Consider the following 17,500-nt stretch of genomic DNA (forward strand, 5'->3'; position numbering starts at 1 on the left):
TTTCTTGAAATATGTACTTTGAGATATAAGTTCCTACATTTCCCAGAATGCCATTCAATAATCCCAGAGGACACACAGTATGTCAACGTCACACCACTGCAAACAGAGTGAGTAAATGAATAAAACACATCCTTAACTTCAGTAAAAGTATTAATCCCACACTGTTAAAATGTAAATATAAAACACCTATATTACAACTTTTTTTCCCAAAATATTATGATTTTCTTCTTAAAATATTAAGATATTTTTACTTGAAATATAATTTTTTTTTACTTGAAATATTACGACTTTTTCGCAAAATATGACTTTTTCTCTTGATACATTAGGTCTTTTCTTGAATTATTACGACTTGAAAACATTACAGCTTTTTTCTTAAAATATTATGACTTTATTCCCAAAAATTAAAACTTGTTTCCCAAAATGTTACGACTCATTTTCTTTAAATATTATGACTTTTTTACTTGAAATATTACGAATTTTTACTCAAAATATTACGACTTTTTTCCCAAAATATTACGACTTTATTCTTGAAATATTATGACTTTTTTCCCACAATTTTTGACATTTTTATTTGAAATATTACAACATTTTTCCAAAAATATAAAACGCATCCTTTACTTAAGTAAAAGTATTAATCCCACACTGTTAAAATGTAAATTAAAAGATCTATATTACTGTATTATTTTTTCCCAAAATATTATGATTTTCTTCTTAAAATATTACGATATTTTTCCCAAAAAACTGACATTTTCCCAAAAATTTGATGACATTTTTCCCAAAAATTTGATGACATTTTTCCCAAAATTTTGCGACTTTTTCTTGAAATATTACGAATTTGTTCTTCAAATTTTAAAACTTTTTTTCTTGAAATTGTATTACTTTTTTTCCCAAAATATTACGATTTTTTACTTGAAATATTACGACTTTTTTTCCCAAAATATTACGACTTCTTTCTCAAAATATTACAACTTGTTTCCCAAAATATTAGGATTCATTTTCTTGAAATATTACAACTTTTTTTCTTGAAATATTATGACTTTGAGATATAAGTTCCTACTTTTCCCAGAATGCCATTAAATCATGGATTTAGAAGTTATATCAGAACAACTTTACATTGTTTCATTTTCAAAAAACACCATATTTTTGTAGTACTGCACTTTGCTGCAGCTCCTCTTTTCACCCTGTGTGTCGAGCTCTACGTTTTAACTATAGAGTGAGACCTCTCACTTTTATCCCATCTTTGGTGGGAGTGGCACATGCTCAGTAACTAGGTAAGGCCTACTAGCATGAAGCTAGCTGCTACAACACACATGACTTCACCCTAATCTATAAAAGAAATTGTATAAAACAACTTACATGTCCCTCGTCTGCAGGTATTCCACTCAAAGTTGGAAGTGCGCCCTCGTTTAGAAGAAGTCTCCCGGCTAATCCTGCCTTGTACTGACTGATGTTGGAGAAACAGCTAGCTGATGTGGTATTAGCTAAAGTAGTTAGCACACACCAAATGTTTGGGCCGATGATGTAGAAAGCCGTTCAGATTTTGACCAGCTCACCCGGAGTCTGAAGGCAGGACACATTCAGAAACCGTATCTCACTCTAAACACCATGGATGGTTTTTTTTACAAGTTTGTATGTGTGTGGAAGCACCAGAGACACAAAATAACTCCCCAAATCACAGAAAAAGTGATGTTTTTCATAATATGGGCACTAGTATAAGTAAAAGTATTAATCCCACACTGTTAAAATGTAAAGTAAAAGATCCATATTACAACTTTCTTCCTGAAATATTATGATTTCCTTCTTAAAATATTACGACTTTTTTACTTGAAATATTATGACTTTTTTACTTGAAATGTTTACTTTGAGATATAAGTAAAGTACCTCATCTCAACAGCATTATTACTTAAGTACAGTACTTGAGTAAATGTACTTAGTTACAGTCTGCTGGTTTTTACTTGGAACAGATGAAATTAAACTTGTGGTCGTCGTCGATCATTTTGACCGACTGGTGAGTTCCCTCTCTGTCCATGGCTCCAGACATGTTGCAGTCGTCCCCAGACTGGCCGGGGCCCCAGTTGGTGTAGCGGACCGTCTCGTCAGTGACCCAGAACCAGAAGTCCAGAGTGCAGGTGTAGCGCAGTCCCAGCCACACGTAGGGAGTGGAGGCCGTCTTGGCTCTCTCCTGGACCCAGAGCTGCTCGCCCTGGTTGGTGATGGAGACAAGGTGGCGATAGTGATCTCTGCAGTAGTATAACCCTTCCTCCCAGATCATGTTCTTCTTGATCAGGATCACTGAATCTGTCAGGGGAGAAGGGGAGTCAATCAGGGGCCGAGCCAGTCAGGGGCGGAGTCAGTCAGGGGCGGAGCCAATTAGTGTCAGAGTCAATTAGTGGTGGAGCCAATCTTGGGCGGAGACTTTTAAAACTTTATATACCCACCTTCCCAACAAGTTAGCATGTGGAAGTAAATGGATTCCTTAGATCATCTATTTTGCAATGATTCTACTATTGTCTTCATCTTCTATCTTCTTCATCTTCTATCTAACTTTAAAATGGAGCTCGCTACAGCCTTTTAAAAGACAGTAAAGTTGGCCCAAAAGATTCTGCAGTTAAAAGTAAAATCTCAGTTGAAAACTGCACTTTAAAATGTAACTGTCGTTCTATTTTTAGCGCTGCCTTTTATATTCAACTCAACATCCAATTTGTTCAACAAAAGAAAGTTGGAAATTATTTCCTTTCATTTGTTTTAAATCTAACAAGCAGTTTGTTGTATTTTAGGAGAACTGAGAAAACTTTATCTGTTTATTTATCGTGAGTTATATCATTATCAAGATATTCAACAATGATGAACCTCATACCATAATTCTTATAATAAACTAATCATTAAACAGATGTAGATGTACAGTACCGTTAGATAGACTTCTGATAAACTCACCGTTGTAGCAGAAGAAGGGTTTTCTTTCATCACAGTCATCAGAGCTCCATTTTCCATTTGACGTAGTCATAGCACATGTCTTCTCAGGTTCATCTTTATCCCAGGATCTGAAAGAGAAACTGCTCCCATCTGACCAACTCCAGCAGTCTCTGAACAGGCCGATCCAGAAAATTCGGTTTGCATCATTCTGGCCCTGTGTCTTGAAGTCTTCTAGCTGTTTGACTCCACTGATCAGGTCAGTGTGATGTTCTCTGCAGTAGCTCTGAGCATCTAGCCAGGTCATCACAGTGGGACTGATATCGTCACTGATATGAAATGTTTTGCCGATCTTGTTGTGTTCTGTGTCATAAAATCCTACATTATTCTTATTTTAAAACAATAATGTGATATCAATTCTGTCTCAAGTCTGTTCTCCCCTAAAAAACTCCCCCAGAAGTGGTTTGTTCCAGCATCATTCTGACCTATATTCAGGTTTCTAGTGGCGGCGCCCTCTAGTGGCAATAATACATAAACAATACACAACATCACCGCTGTTACATTTGGTATGAAACATCTGAAAGAATATGAGTTGTGCATGAAGGAATCTACAGACAGCAGCCAAAATGCAGCAACTTCAGGTACGGCAAACCCCAAAAATCTGGATTCGGTAAAAACCCAAACCATCATCTTTTTTATCAACTTAACTCAGTAGTTTTGGTGTCTAAACTAACCAAACTGGGACCTCTTCACAACGTTGATGACGTGTTTAAAACCGGGACCGATCCCTTCTCTGGTAGTCAGAACTACTACGGCCACTAGAGGGCGCCGCCACTAGAAACATAAATATAGGTCAGAATGATGCTGGAACAAACCACTTCTGGGGGAGTTTTTTAGGGGAGAACAGACTCTATGCGCCACATATTCTCACCATCATAGCAGATAAAGTTATATGGTCTAGAACAAGAGTCGTCATCCCATGTGTCATTCTTCATCCACACACAGTTCTCCTGATTGCCGTAATTATCCGGCTGTCCTGGAGACCATTTACTCTCGTTGAACTCCACCCCTGGCTGAGACCAGCACCAGTCTCGCTGCAGCCCAATCCAGGCTCCGGCTCGATACTGTTCAGTCGTGGAGTCAAGGAGTCTCTTCATGTCTGTCTGTTTAGACACTGTGGCCAGGTCAGTGTAGCTCTTTCTGCAATACTCCTGGGCTTCTTTCCACTTCATATTCTCTCCAATGAAGTGGTACTCATACAGCTGACCCCCAATGGAGGAACACTGACCTGATAACAGAGAAGAAACTGCAGCGATGGAGCTGAGAGCTAGACAAGCATCTGTTCATTAAAAGGTAACTTTGTTTTATTTTAAAACCTGGACTCATGTTTTTGTTTCTAAGTGACTGATGTTAAAGAGTAAGATCCTTTTTGTTTAACATGAAACAGCCACTAAATACCCATCACCAAAACCCACCAGACTTAATTTGTAAACATGCTAGCATATGCTAACATAGTAGCATGTGCTATAATGCTAATACATGCTAACTAAAATATGTTGGCATCAATCATGTGGTCCAGTAACGGAAACAAAATAAAAAAAAGATCCTTTTTTAAAATATAAAAACATCTGCCAAATTGTGTTCGCTAAACCCACCAGACTCCATGTAAATAATCAATACTTTTATCATCATAAAACACACTTCATTCAAACTATCAAAAGCCGTCTTGGTTCATTTTTCCACTGTTCCAACAATAACCACTCTGGTTTGATTGAAATAAACCCTTAATTCACCCATTTACATGTGGAGATATGCTGGCTCTATACACGCTAAAAGTCCTGATTATTTACATGGTGGGTTTAACATGAAACAGCCCCAAAATCACCATAACTAAACCCACCTGCGACCCTTTGCTGCATGTCATTCCCCCCCTCTCTCCCCTTTCAAGTCTAAGCTGTCCTGTCAAATAAAGGCCTAAAAATGCCTCAAAAAATAAAATGTACAGACATACAACTGTTAATAATCAGATATTTGTAGCGTTAGTTAGTTTTTTAGATGCAGACACTTGAGTGATACGTTTGAGGACCCCGGATGTATCAGAGAAGATAACTTAAATATTGAGAAATGAACAAAAAGAGTTTGAAGGAAAACTGGAAACCTTATCATTATATAAATCAGATTTTACATGCAGTATTACGTTGAATACAATCCCTCTTCTGCAAATCCATACAAACATTAAAATGTGAAATCAAACAGCCGAGTTTATAACTTACATCTTGTGAATGTCCACAGCTTCCCTCTGCTCTGATGTTTCTCCCTTTCTGTGCCGACGGAGACTGCTCTCAACACTTTATTGATCCTGTTAATAATTAAACTCTGGCTGTCATTTCATTGTCGTCATTTGAATATTAAAATATCAACGTGTCACATCTGTATCATTGCCTGGAAACTTCTGTTTGAGGTGATGCTGTTTATATATTTTAGTCAAGATAAGATTAAAAACATACAGCCTCCACTAAAAGTTCTGTTGTTGCTGCTGACAAACTCAGATTATTATTCTAAGTGTCTGACAACATTATGAAAGGATCCCTACAGAGATAGACCTTTTAGTTAAAGAGTAAGATCCTTTTTTAAACATAAAAACATCCGCCAAATTGTCATTTAAGCATCGTAAAATACACTTCATTCAAAGTCGACAGAAACAAAATAAAACTATTAAAAGCCGTTTTGGGTCGTCTTTCCACTTTTCCAACCATCACAACTCTAGTTTTGGTTGAAATAAACACATAGTTTACAGATCTACATGTGGAAATATCTTGGCTCTATACACGCTAAAAGTACTGATTAGTGTCTGGAGTCTGGTGGGTTTAGCGCTAGCGACCTCAGAGCTGTTTCTGGTTAAACAGAAAGGTCTTAAAGAGGTTTTAAGAAGAACTATCTCTGTACGGATCCTTTCATAATGTTGTCAGACACTTAGAATATTAATCTGAGTCTGTCCTTTAGTGGACGCTAGGTGTCAGAGGTGTGTGTGTGTGTGTGTGTGTGTGTGTGTGTGTGTGTGTGTGTGTGTGTGTGTGTTTCTCTGCACTGAGTCTGTTCTGAGACGTGTGTGAAGAGTTGTGTTTCTGTGAATGAGTTTTTCAGGAGATGTGAACTGTTTAGTTCAGGTGACTGTTGGTTCTGCAGACTGTAGTTTGAGTTTTGCACATGTGGCTTCAGTTGTGCCCTCGTCATTTAGCAACAGAAAAAAACTGTAACATGCTTTTATTTTGCAAAAGTCAAACATCTCTGACTGTTATTATTGCATGTCTCATGTAGTCTTCTCACTTCTTCTTACAGTTTGGTCGACATGAAGATCTAAAAAAGTCAACAAAAAAGTTCCTTATCCATCTTAGAGTTAAGCAAATCACGCAAAACTAAGATTACATTTTTTAAAAGCAGCCGACTCACAAACTCTCTGCTTCTTTTGGGGGCATTTCTGAGTCTCAGAATCAGCAAATCTGCCAAGTTCTGCTTCAAGCAGAACCGATTCTTCCTACAGGCGGACTATATGGATGCATAGGGCCTCTGCAGCCACTAGGGCCCCTGCAGCCACTAGGGGCCCTGCAGCCACTAGGGGCCCCTGCAGCCAATAGGGGGTCCTGCAGCCACTAGGGCCCCTGCAGAAACTAGGGCCCCTGCAGCCACTAGGCCCCTGCAGCCACTAGGGGACCCATGCAGCCACTAGGGCCCCTGCAGCCACTAGGGCCCCTGCAGCCACTAGGGGGTCCTGCAGCCACTAGGGCCCCTGCAGCCACTAGGGGGTCCTGCAGCCACTAGGGCCCCTGCAGCCACTAGGGGGTCCTGCAGCCACTAGGGGTGGCAAATCTCTTAGAAAAGTCATAGCACACCATTCCCGGTCATTACACACGTTTTGATGTATTTTGTGTGGATTTATTGGCAAAGCTCTGTGACTATTAGCAGGACAAAAATGCGGCGGAATAATAATAAGTATGGGGGATAATAGTTATTCCGCCGATTGCTGCACATCGGCCCACTGAATAACATTGAATTGAAAGGGGGGCTTTTGGATCATGTACAACAACAAAAAACATGCAAGAATCAAATCCCCTTGGACATCGAGTCACTCGGCCGGCAACGCAAAACACTCATCATCTTCAATATCCAACAGCAAATACAGTAATCTTATTGTGTCTGGTGTGTGTGTGTGTGTGTGTGTGTGTGTGTGTGTCTGTCTCTGTGTGTGTGTGTGTGTGTCTGTGTGTGTCTGTGTGTGTCTGTGTGTGTTTGTGTCTGTGTGTCTGTCTGTGTGTCTTTGTGTGTGTGTGTGTGTGTCTGTCTGTGTGTCTTTGTGTGTCTGTGTGTGTCTGTGTGTGTCTGTGTGTTTGTGTCTGTGTGTCTGTCTGTGTCTTTGTGTGTGTGTGTGTGTGTGTTTGCCTGTGTGTGTGTGTGTGTGTGTGTGTGTGTGTGTGTGTGTGTGTGTATGCGTTACATATAAATTCTTTTTGACACTCCCAAACACCACACAACCCTGCAGAGAACCGCAGAATTTTTTTTGTGCTTATATGAACGCAGCCTAAAACTTGAGACTCCCGTGTGACTTATACTCCATAACCACCTCTGGTTGATTAATCGTACTTTTCTCGGTTTGGTTGTCAGCTGTAGGGTTCCTATGAGGGGTCAGAAGTCATCTGGCCTTCGCTGCATGAGCAGGAAAAATAAAGATGCATTAACTGAATTTACTTGAAAGACGATTGCAGAGAGAAGATGTTATGAAGAGTATGAAAAAATACTTTTACTAGCTGTAGTCATGTTGTTGTTCTTTAGGTTGCCCTCTCTGTAGACGTCCCTACGTGGGCTGATATCTCTGGGAAGGATGTGGCTGTCAGATAGCCATGACAACCCTAATCAGCAGCTGCTCTTTTTCTGTTTTTATCAAACACGACTTCTTTATCTCATCATCAGAGGAAACTTTGCAGCATCAGCTCTCTATCCAGTAATCAATGTCCTTTACACAAGTCTAAAACCACAGAGGCTGACGGGTCTTCATACACACATTATTCAGAGAGGAGAGAGAGAGGGGTCTCTGTGTGTGTGTGTGTGTGTGTGTGTGTGTGTGTGTGTGTCTGTCTGTCTGTCTGTCTGTCTGTCTGTGTGTGTGTGTGTGTGTGTGTGTGTTACATTACCAAAGAATAGAGAGAAACACTGAAGATCTCTCACTTACTACAAAGTACTGAAGATGACTAAAACAAAAAACTCTCTGCAGCCATTAATGATATGCAGTCATGTTGTCGATGTTGATGTGATGTCTGGTCAGGCTGGGCATCTCCTCCGCCTGCCCTGCCCTCTGGAACATCCTGGGCCTTTCACAAGATCAGGCAGTAGAGTCTCACAGGTTCATCTCCTTAGAGCTCCGTCAGTATTTGGGCTTTCTATGCAAACAGTTTTAATATAAACAAGACAGTGGAATGTAAATCATCATTTTTCTAACAGTGTGTGTGTGTGTGTATCTGTATGTGTGTGTGTGTGTGTGTGTCTGTGTGTGTGTATATATATATCTCTTTCTGTGTGTGTGTGTGTGTGTGTGTGTGTGTGTGTCTGTGTGTGTGTGTGTGTGTGTGTGTGTGTGTGTGTGTATATATCTCTGTCTGAGTGTGTGTGCGTCTGTCTGTGCTGTGTTTGTCTGTGTGTCTGTCCGTCTGTCTATCTGTCTGTGTGTGTGTATGCGTGTGTGTGTGAGTGTGTGCATCTGTCTGTTTGTGAGTGTGTGTGTGTCTGTCTGTCTGTCTGTGTTTGCGTCTGTGTGTCTGTGTGTGTGTGTGTGTGTGTGTCTGTCTGTCTGTCTGTCTGTCTGTCTGTCTGTGAGTGTGTGTGAGTGTGTGTGTGTGTGTGTGTGTGTCTGTCTGTCTGTCTGTGTGTGTATGTGTGTGTGTGTCTGTGTGTGTGTGTGTCTGTGTGTGTGTGTGTGTGTGTCTGTCTGTCTGTCTGTCTGTGTGTGTGTGTCTGGCCCCGTTGTCCTACAGAATGCGACAGGTGGCGGAGGGTTTGTCTCTGAGCGCGCCCATGCGGTCCAAGTCTAACTGGGCCGGGTTAAAGTTCTGGTAGTCGTAGCTTAGCTGGCCGTCCTGGTTCTTCCTGTCCCGGGACGTGACCCGGTACTGGGCCCGGACGTTCCTCAGAGGGTTGTAGTCCGGACGGACGTGGTCCGGGCAGCGAAACACCTCCCTGATGACGGAGCCTAAAAAAGATCCTTTTTTTAAATATAAAAACATCCGTCAAATTGCGTTCGCTAAACCCACCAGACTCCATGTAAATAATCAGTACTTTTATCATCGTAAAACACACTTCATTCAAAGTTGACAGAAACAACATAAAACTATCAAAAGCCATCTTGGTTCATCTTTCCACTGTTCCATCAATCACCACTCTGGTTTGGTTGAAATAAACCCTTAATTCACCCATTTACATGTGGAGATATGCTGGCTGTATACACGCTAAAAGTAGTAATTATTTACATGGAGTCTGGTGGGTTTGGTGACCATATTCTTAATTGAAATGTGACTTGGAGTTGATGAGGAGTGAGCTGTCCAGATGATCCACTTACCCATCACAATCAACACCAACAGACTCCACTGCATCTTCACCCTGTTAGATGATATTTAGGGCCCGAGCGCCAACAGCGGCGAAGGCCCTATTGAAACTGAAGGAATTATTTTCCCGGCAAATGAATTGGCTTTTTGAGGGGCTTAACATATTCAAAAACTCACCAAATTTGGCAGTCGCATCAAGTCTGGTGAACATTTACGTATTTTAAGGGTGTCGGGAATAGGCGCGCAAAAATGGCTCGCTAGCGCCCCCTACAAAGGTAAAAAAATTGAGCCCCTGCAGTGCGTTTAACGTAGACTCACGAAACTTGGTACACATATGTATCATATCAAGACGCACACAAAACGTCATTGGAGCCATACCCTAAACCCAACAGGAAGTCCGCCATTTTGAATTGAAAGTTCGAAATTAGTGCGGTTTTGGCCATTTCCACATGTTGTACTTTAACGAACTCCTCCTAGAGATTTCATCTGATCAACTTCAAATTCGGTCTGTGCCATCTTAAGACATTAACGATGAAAAGTTGTTAAAAGAAAAACTTTTCGTCATAGGGCGTGGCCGTGGCGGGGCGGCCATTTTGTGCGTTTCGCCGCCGAAACAGGAAGTGGGTGTAACTCGAGTGTACATTGTCCGATTGGCTCGAAACCTTTCAGGATTCATAAGAGTCCAACCCTGAGGACAAATAAAGGCCGATATTTACTTAAAGTCATAGCGCCCCCTAGTGGCAACAGGAAGTAGGCCTAAAAGTCAAGGTGCTATACTTTAACGAACTCCTCCTAGAGATTTCATCCGATGTACTTCAAACGTGGTCTGTATCATCCCAACACCGTAAAGATGAAAAGTTATTAAAAGAAAAACTTTTCGTCAGACGGTGTGGGCGTGGCGTTGCGGCCATTTTGAGTGTTTAGCGATGAACAAAGAAGTTGTTGTAACTTGAGTGTACGTTGTCGTATCTGCCCGAAAATTCTCACGATTGACAAGGGTCCAGGCCTGAGGACACCTACAGGCCATATTTGACTTTTGGTCATAGCGCCCCCCGCTGGCAACAGGAAATGCGCCTTATATGACAAACTTCATCCAATTTACAAGAAACTTAGAATGTGTGGTCTACTTGTGATAATGAGCCGGCCCCTATAATATAACCACGCCCACTTACTCAGGCCACGCCCCCTTTCATAACATTTTAACCGTTTAAGGTAGAGTCTTGTGTGAGGTGTCATTGAACTCAGCAGAGAGTTGCTTCTTCATTGGTGACGGTTTGGCCTGCCCCCTATGCTTAAGCCACGCCCCCTTTCATAACATTTGAACCGTTTAAGGTAGAGTCTTGTGTGAGGTATCATTGAACTCAGCAGGGAGTTCCCTTTTCATTGGTGACGATTTGCGGTGTCTGAGTGCCGCGCAAATGACGGTCGCAAGGAGCGGCAACCACCGGTAACCCCGTTGCGCGCAGAGGAGCGAGGGCCCGTCCATCGCTGCTTGCAGCTTTAATTAACAGTTATTTTTGGTATGAAATCAGGATTATTTTACACAATTACTCATTGACTTTTGGAAAAGATGTTGCATTTATTGAAGTTACAACACACACATACACACACACATACAGAGACACACACACACACAGACACACACACACAGACACACAGAGAAACACACAGAGACACACACAAGTCAACAGTGTAACACCTTGAAATGTGACATTAACATTCATACGTGTCCTGTTGGGGATTTTTTGAATTCCTCTCAAAGGAAATAATGTGAAAATGATATTAATATGTTGGAGGAGTGAGGAGGAAACAGACAGAAGAACAGCCTGTCTTTATGTTTAGGGATACAGTTTACAACCCAGTCCCTCAGGATGCAAATCAAAGATTTAACTATTCATCACATTCAGCTGCAAAGTAAAGGGTAACTTTGGGTTATTTTCAACCTGACTCTATGTTCCCATGTGTTTGTGTCTCAGTGACTGATGGGAACAAATATCTTTAAAAATTGTCCAAAGCAAGAAACAAGCTGTAATGTAACCCTACAGATATACACACATACACACACACACACACACACACACACACACACACACACACACACACACACACACACAGACACACATACTGGTTTATATGTTTTATCAGGACCAACATTATCACCATCACTTGTGGGGACCTCCCTTTCTAAAGGTGCTAGACGTATGAAAAAAATCAGGTATATTCACCATAGCCTTGTTAGCTCATACACAACTTTAAACATCTGAATTAATGAAGAAATGTCTTGACCATCATATATGGAGACAACACACGCTGACACACACACACACACACACACACACACATACAAACACAAACACAAAACGCAGACACACACACACACACGCACACACACACTCACACAGAGACACACAGACACATAGACACACACACACACACACACACACACACACACACAAACACAAACACAAAAAGGCAGACACACACACACACACACACACACACACACACACACAGGGAAATTATTATGCAATTTGAAATGTAAAAAACAGAAATATAAATGTGAATCACGTTCTACGGACAACTCCTGTTAAAATGTCCAGACATGGGGCGCCTGGCTGAAGAGATCATTTCTGAGTTTTAGTCAATTTCATAGCATTTGGAGAAAAACATTTTTATGAAATAACGCTGAAAAAAATAACAAAAATGTCAAGAAAAGCTCAGGAAAAATATGACAACAACATCGGTAAGAAGTGAAAAAAAAACGTATATAAAACTTTGCTGAAAAGCGACAGAAGTGTCGAAAAAGACGACCACAACGTAGAAAAACAAGAAGTCAATTTAGAGCCAGAAAAATAAAAAGTTGCACGGTCGACGTGAAGACAACGCAAACATTAAAATGTGACATCAAACAGCCGAGTTTATAACTTACATCTTGTGAATGTCCACAGCTTCCCTCTGCTCTGATGTTTCTCCCTTTTCTGTGCCGAGTTAAGCAAATAACGCAAAACTAAGATTACATTTTTAAAACCAGCCGATTCACAAACACTCTACTTCTTCTGGGGGATTTTCTGAGTCTGAAAATCGGCAAATCCTCCAAGATCTTCTTCGAGCAGAACCGCTTCTTCCTACAGGCGGACTATATGGATGCATTGGGCCCCTGCAGCCACTAGGGGGCCCCTGCATCCACTAGGGGCCCCTGCAGCCACTAGGGGCACCTGCAGCCACTAGGGGGGCTCCTGAAGCCACTAGGGGGCAACTGCATCCACTAGGGGGCCCTGCAGGCAGTTCAGCGCACTCAGCCTCAATATATTCAGGGAGAAACATAATTACCTGTCTTTATTTGTAGCCACTAGCAAGTAGCCTAGTGGATTTTGGATTAAAAGAAGCACTTATTGAAAAAAGAGGAGCTAGTACACACATAGACCGGGGAGAAGAAGTCAATCAATCAATCATGGGCGGAGTCAATTCGGGGAGGAGCCAATTAGTGTCCAAGTCAATTAGTGGCAGATTCAATTAGTGTCTAAGTCAATTAGTGGCGGAGACCCAAATGCTCCGCCCATGTAGACAAACACAGGACAGTTTAAATAACAGCTGTACATTAGATTATATTTTTGTGATGAAGCAATATTACACGAGAGGGTTTGATTTAACGTCATTATTGGTATGACAGTGATGCTAAGAGAATGTTGTTGTATGTTTTAATGATTGTACTATCTTCTTCGTCTTCTTTCTAACTTTAAAATGGAGCTCGCTACAGCCTTTTAAAGACAGTAGTCGGTCTAAAAGATGCATTTGAAAGTAAAATCTCAGCAGAAAACTGCACTTTAAAATATCTGTCGTTCTTTTTCAGTGCTGCCTTTTATATTCAACTCAACATCCAATATGTTCAACAAAAGAAAGTGGCAAATTATTTCCTTTCATTTGTTTTAAATCTAACAAGCAGTTTGTTGTATTTTAGCAGAACTGAGAACACTTTATCTGTTTATTTATCGCGAGTTATATCATTATCAAGATATTCAACAACGATGAACCTCATACCATAATTCTTATAATAAACTAATAAATGAAGTAAATCATTAAACAGATGTAGATGTACAGTACCGTTAGATAGACTTCTGATAAACTCACCGTTGTAGCAGAAGAAGGGTTTTCTTTCATCACAGTCATCAGAGCTCCATTTTCCATCTGACGTAGTCATAGCACATTTCTTCTTAGGGTCATCTTGATCCCAGGATCTGAAAGAGAAACTGCTCCCATCTGACCAACTCCAGTCAGAGTCTCTGAACAGGCCGATCCAGAAAATGTTCCAGGGATAGTTTGCATCATTCTGGCGCTGTGTCTTGAAGTCTTCTAGCTGTTTGACTCCACTGATCAGGTCAGTGTGATGTTCTCTGCAGTAGCTCTGAGCGTCTTGCCATCTTTTCATAGATTTAATGATATGAAATGTTTGGCCGGTCTTGTTGTGTTCTGTGGAAGACACAGACAAACTTTTTTGTTTTTATTTAGTCTCATAAAATCCTACATTATTCTTCTATCAAAACAATAATGTGATATCAATTCAGAGACTTTCCTCCCCTGAAAAACTCCCCCAGAAGTGGTTTGTTCCAGCATCATTCTGACCTATATTTAGGTTTCTAGTGGCGCCGTTTCACAGCGTTAACCACGTGTTGAAAACCGTCACCGTTACGTTCTCTGGTTTAGATATGCGGACGGAGAACTCTCCTGTGGGTCAGATTAAAGTCCAAGCTCCGTTGGTTCCCTCTAAAGTAAAAAAAACTCTCGGTTTGCTTTTTTTTCTTCAAACGGGACATGAACCCCGGCCTCCTGGGTGAAAATCCTGTGTTTGTTCGACATTTGGCGCTCTTATACTTCCTCACCTTACTTCCTGCTTTGCGCCCGTCAGAACTACAACGGCCACTAGAGGGCGCCGCCACTAGAAACATGAGTATAGGTCAGAATGATGCTGGAACAAACCACTTATGGGGGAGTTTTTTAGGGGAGAACAGACTCTATGCACCACATATTCTCACCTTCATAGCAGATAAATTCATAGATGTAAGAACAAGAGATGTCATTCCATTTGTCATTCCACATCCCCACACAGTTCTCATGATTGCCTAAATTATTCGGCTCTCCTGGATACCATTTACTCTCGCTCTCGTTGAACTCCACCCCTGGCTGAGACCAGCGCCAGTCTCGCTGCAGCCCAATCCAGGCTCCGGCTTGAAACTTTGCAGGGTTGTGGAGTCTCTGCATGTCTGCCTGGTTAGACACTGTGGCCAGATCAGTGTGGTGCTTTCTGCAATACTCCTTGGCTGCTTTCCACGTCATATTCTTTCCAATGAAGTGGTACTCATACAGCTGACCCCCAACGGAGGAACACTGACCTGATAACAGAGAAGAAACTGCAGCGATGGAGCTGAGAGCTAGACAAGCATCTGTTCATTAAAAGGTAACTTTGTTCTGTTTTTAAACCTGGACTCTATTTTCTCATTTGTGTGTCTAAGTGGCTGATGTTAAAGAGTAAGATTATTTTTGTTTAACATGAAACAGCCCCGAAATCACCATCACCAAACCCACCAGACGTTAAACATCCAATATGTCATTTTCTGCCACTAGTGGTCTCTCAGTAAGGTATTAATGGATGACGCGATGCGTGAACCATTACCTCCACCGAAGTCCATTAATACCTGACAATGGACACCTCGAAGGGCATTAACCCGCTTATTTTAAAAAAAGTAATTGTGTGCACATCCCACCTTCTGGCAGGTGCAGGACAAATTAAAGTACTAAAAGCGAAAAAAATATAACGTCCGCAACACTGCTTTAAGCTCGCGTTTTTAATATATATGCATAGATGCAACGTTTCGACCCTATTGGGTCTTCTTCAGGCAAATGGTAAAAACATTTGATGAAGGGATATATGTAGGGCTCACATACAGCTGACACACCATCTGGCTTCAATCAGTCTGATTAGGTCTGAGCCGACCAAAAAGCCACACCCATGACAACTTCACAGAGGGTTTCATCATATACATCTCAAAAGAGGGGGGGCTTTTAAAATACAATATAAAAAAAGGGTACATAATATTACTATATCCAAAAAAGAAGAAAAAGGGAAAAGAAAACAAGGAAAAACATTAAATAGAGGAAACAATTCCATATAAAGGTACCACAAACAGTTAAAGAATTAATAAACATTACCCCACACATTTGTAAAATCTGCTGCATTGGTACTTGCAGAAACAGACATTAACTTACAACATTTTTTATATAAGAGACAAACAGTATCTTACTCTTTAACTAAAAGGTCTATCTCTGTAGGGATCCTTTCATAATGTTGTCAGACACTTAGAATAATAATCTGAGTCTGTCAGCGGTAAAAACAGAACTTTAGTAGACGTGTATGTTTTTTATCTTATCTTGACTAAAATATAGCATCACCTCAAACATACTTAGTTCAACATTCATCTCAAGTTTCTTTTTTAGAAAGTTGTCCACATCCAGATGGGAAATACTCTCTTCTTGTAGTCCACAAAAATCACTCATAAAACGACAGTAACTGATGCTAAACATTTGTCTGTTAATGTTACATTAAAGCCACTTAAAAAACAGGAAAATCCAGGTTGAAAAAAAACTAAATTACTGCTTAAATCAAACCATATTCTTAACTGAAATGTGAGTTGGAGTTGATGAGGAGTGAGCTGTCCAGATGATCCACTTACCCATCACAATCAACACCAACAGACTCCACTGCATCTTCACCCTGTTAGATGATAATAAACAGTTATTTTTGGTATGAAATCAGGATTATTTTACACCATTACTCACTGACTTTTGGAAAAGATGTTGAATTTACTGAAGTTACAACACACACACACACACACACACACACACACACACACACACACACACACACACACAAGTCAACAGTGTAACACCTTGAACTGTAACATTTGCATTCATACGTTGGACTTTTTGAATTTGTGTTAAAAATAAATACGAAAATTATATAATTTTATTCAAATGTTGGAGGAGTGAGGGGGAAACAGACAGAAGAACAGCCTGTCTTTATGTTTAGGGATACAGTTTATAACCCAGTCCCTCAGGATGCAAATCAAAGATTTAACTATTCATCACATTCAGCTGCAAAGTAAAGGGTAACTTTGGGTATTTTTCAGCCTGGACTCTATGTTCCCATGTGTTTGTGTCTCAGTGACTGATGGGAACAACTATCTTTAAAAATGGTCCAAAGCAAGAAACAAGCTGTAATGTAACCCTACAGGACACATGTTAGAGTCAGTTAGCGTCCACTAAAAGTTCTGTTATTGCTGCTGACAGACTCAGATTATTATTCTAAGTGTCTGACAACATTATGAAAGGATCTCTACAGAGATAGACCTTTTAGTTAAAGAGTAAGATCCTTTTAGTCTAACATGAAACAGCCCCGAAATCACCATCACCAAACTACACCAGACTCCATGTAAATAATCAGTACTTTTAGCGTGTATAGAGCCAGCATATTTCCACCAGACTCCATGTAAATAATCAGTACTTTTAGCGTGTATAGAGCCAGCATATTTCCACCAGACTCCATGTAAATAATCAGTACTTTTAGCGTGTATAGAGCCAGCATTATCTCCACCAGACTCCATGTAAATAATCAGGACTTTTAGCGTGTATAGAGCCAGCATATCTCCACATGTAAATGGGTGAATTAAGGGTTTATTTAAAAAAACAAAACAGAGTGGTGATTGTTGGAACAGTGGAAAGATGAACCAAGACGACTTTTGATAGTTTTATTTAGTTTCTGTCCACTTTGAATGAAGTGTGTTTTACAGTGATAAAAGTCCTGATTATTTACATGGAGTCTGGTGGGTTTGGTGATGGTGATAGTTTCATGTTAAACCCCTCTGTAAACAAAACTTAAATGTATGTTTAAAATTTTCGGTGAAGGCCAATCGTTGTGGACGTTCGTCCTTAAATACACTCTAAGAAAT

General features: G+C 40.5%; 1 protein-coding gene across 1 annotated transcript; it reads right to left on the minus strand.

Moving 5' to 3' along the window:
• Positions 1-1,861: 1,861 nt before the first annotated feature.
• On the minus strand, positions 1,862-12,471 carry LOC116045444 (macrophage mannose receptor 1-like). The gene is made up of 5 exons (XM_036007406.1): positions 12,430-12,471; positions 9,515-9,555; positions 3,812-4,198; positions 2,935-3,273; positions 1,862-2,298 (listed from the first exon to the last, which is right to left on the minus strand). Coding segments are annotated over exons 1-5 (1,116 nt in total). The 5' UTR covers positions 12,432-12,471; the 3' UTR covers positions 1,862-1,951.
• Between the last annotated feature and the right edge of the window lie 5,029 nt (positions 12,472-17,500).

Source organism: Sander lucioperca, chromosome 11 (genome assembly GCF_008315115.2).
Source record: "Sander lucioperca isolate FBNREF2018 chromosome 11, SLUC_FBN_1.2, whole genome shotgun sequence".
Taxonomy (NCBI): Eukaryota; Metazoa; Chordata; class Actinopteri; order Perciformes; family Percidae; genus Sander; species Sander lucioperca.

What these genes read in the sequence shown, in the direction of transcription:
- LOC116045444 (XM_036007406.1), bottom strand. An exon ending in GTTGGTGTTGATTGTGATGG is followed by an intron (nt 4,199 to 9,514) that starts GTAAGTGGATCA and finishes CTCTGTTATCAG; the next exon opens with GTCAGTGTTCCTCCATTGGG. An exon ending in GTGGCGCATAGAGTCTGTTC is followed by an intron (nt 3,274 to 3,811) that starts TCCCCTAAAAAA and finishes TTTATGACACAG; the next exon opens with AACACAACAAGATCGGCAAA.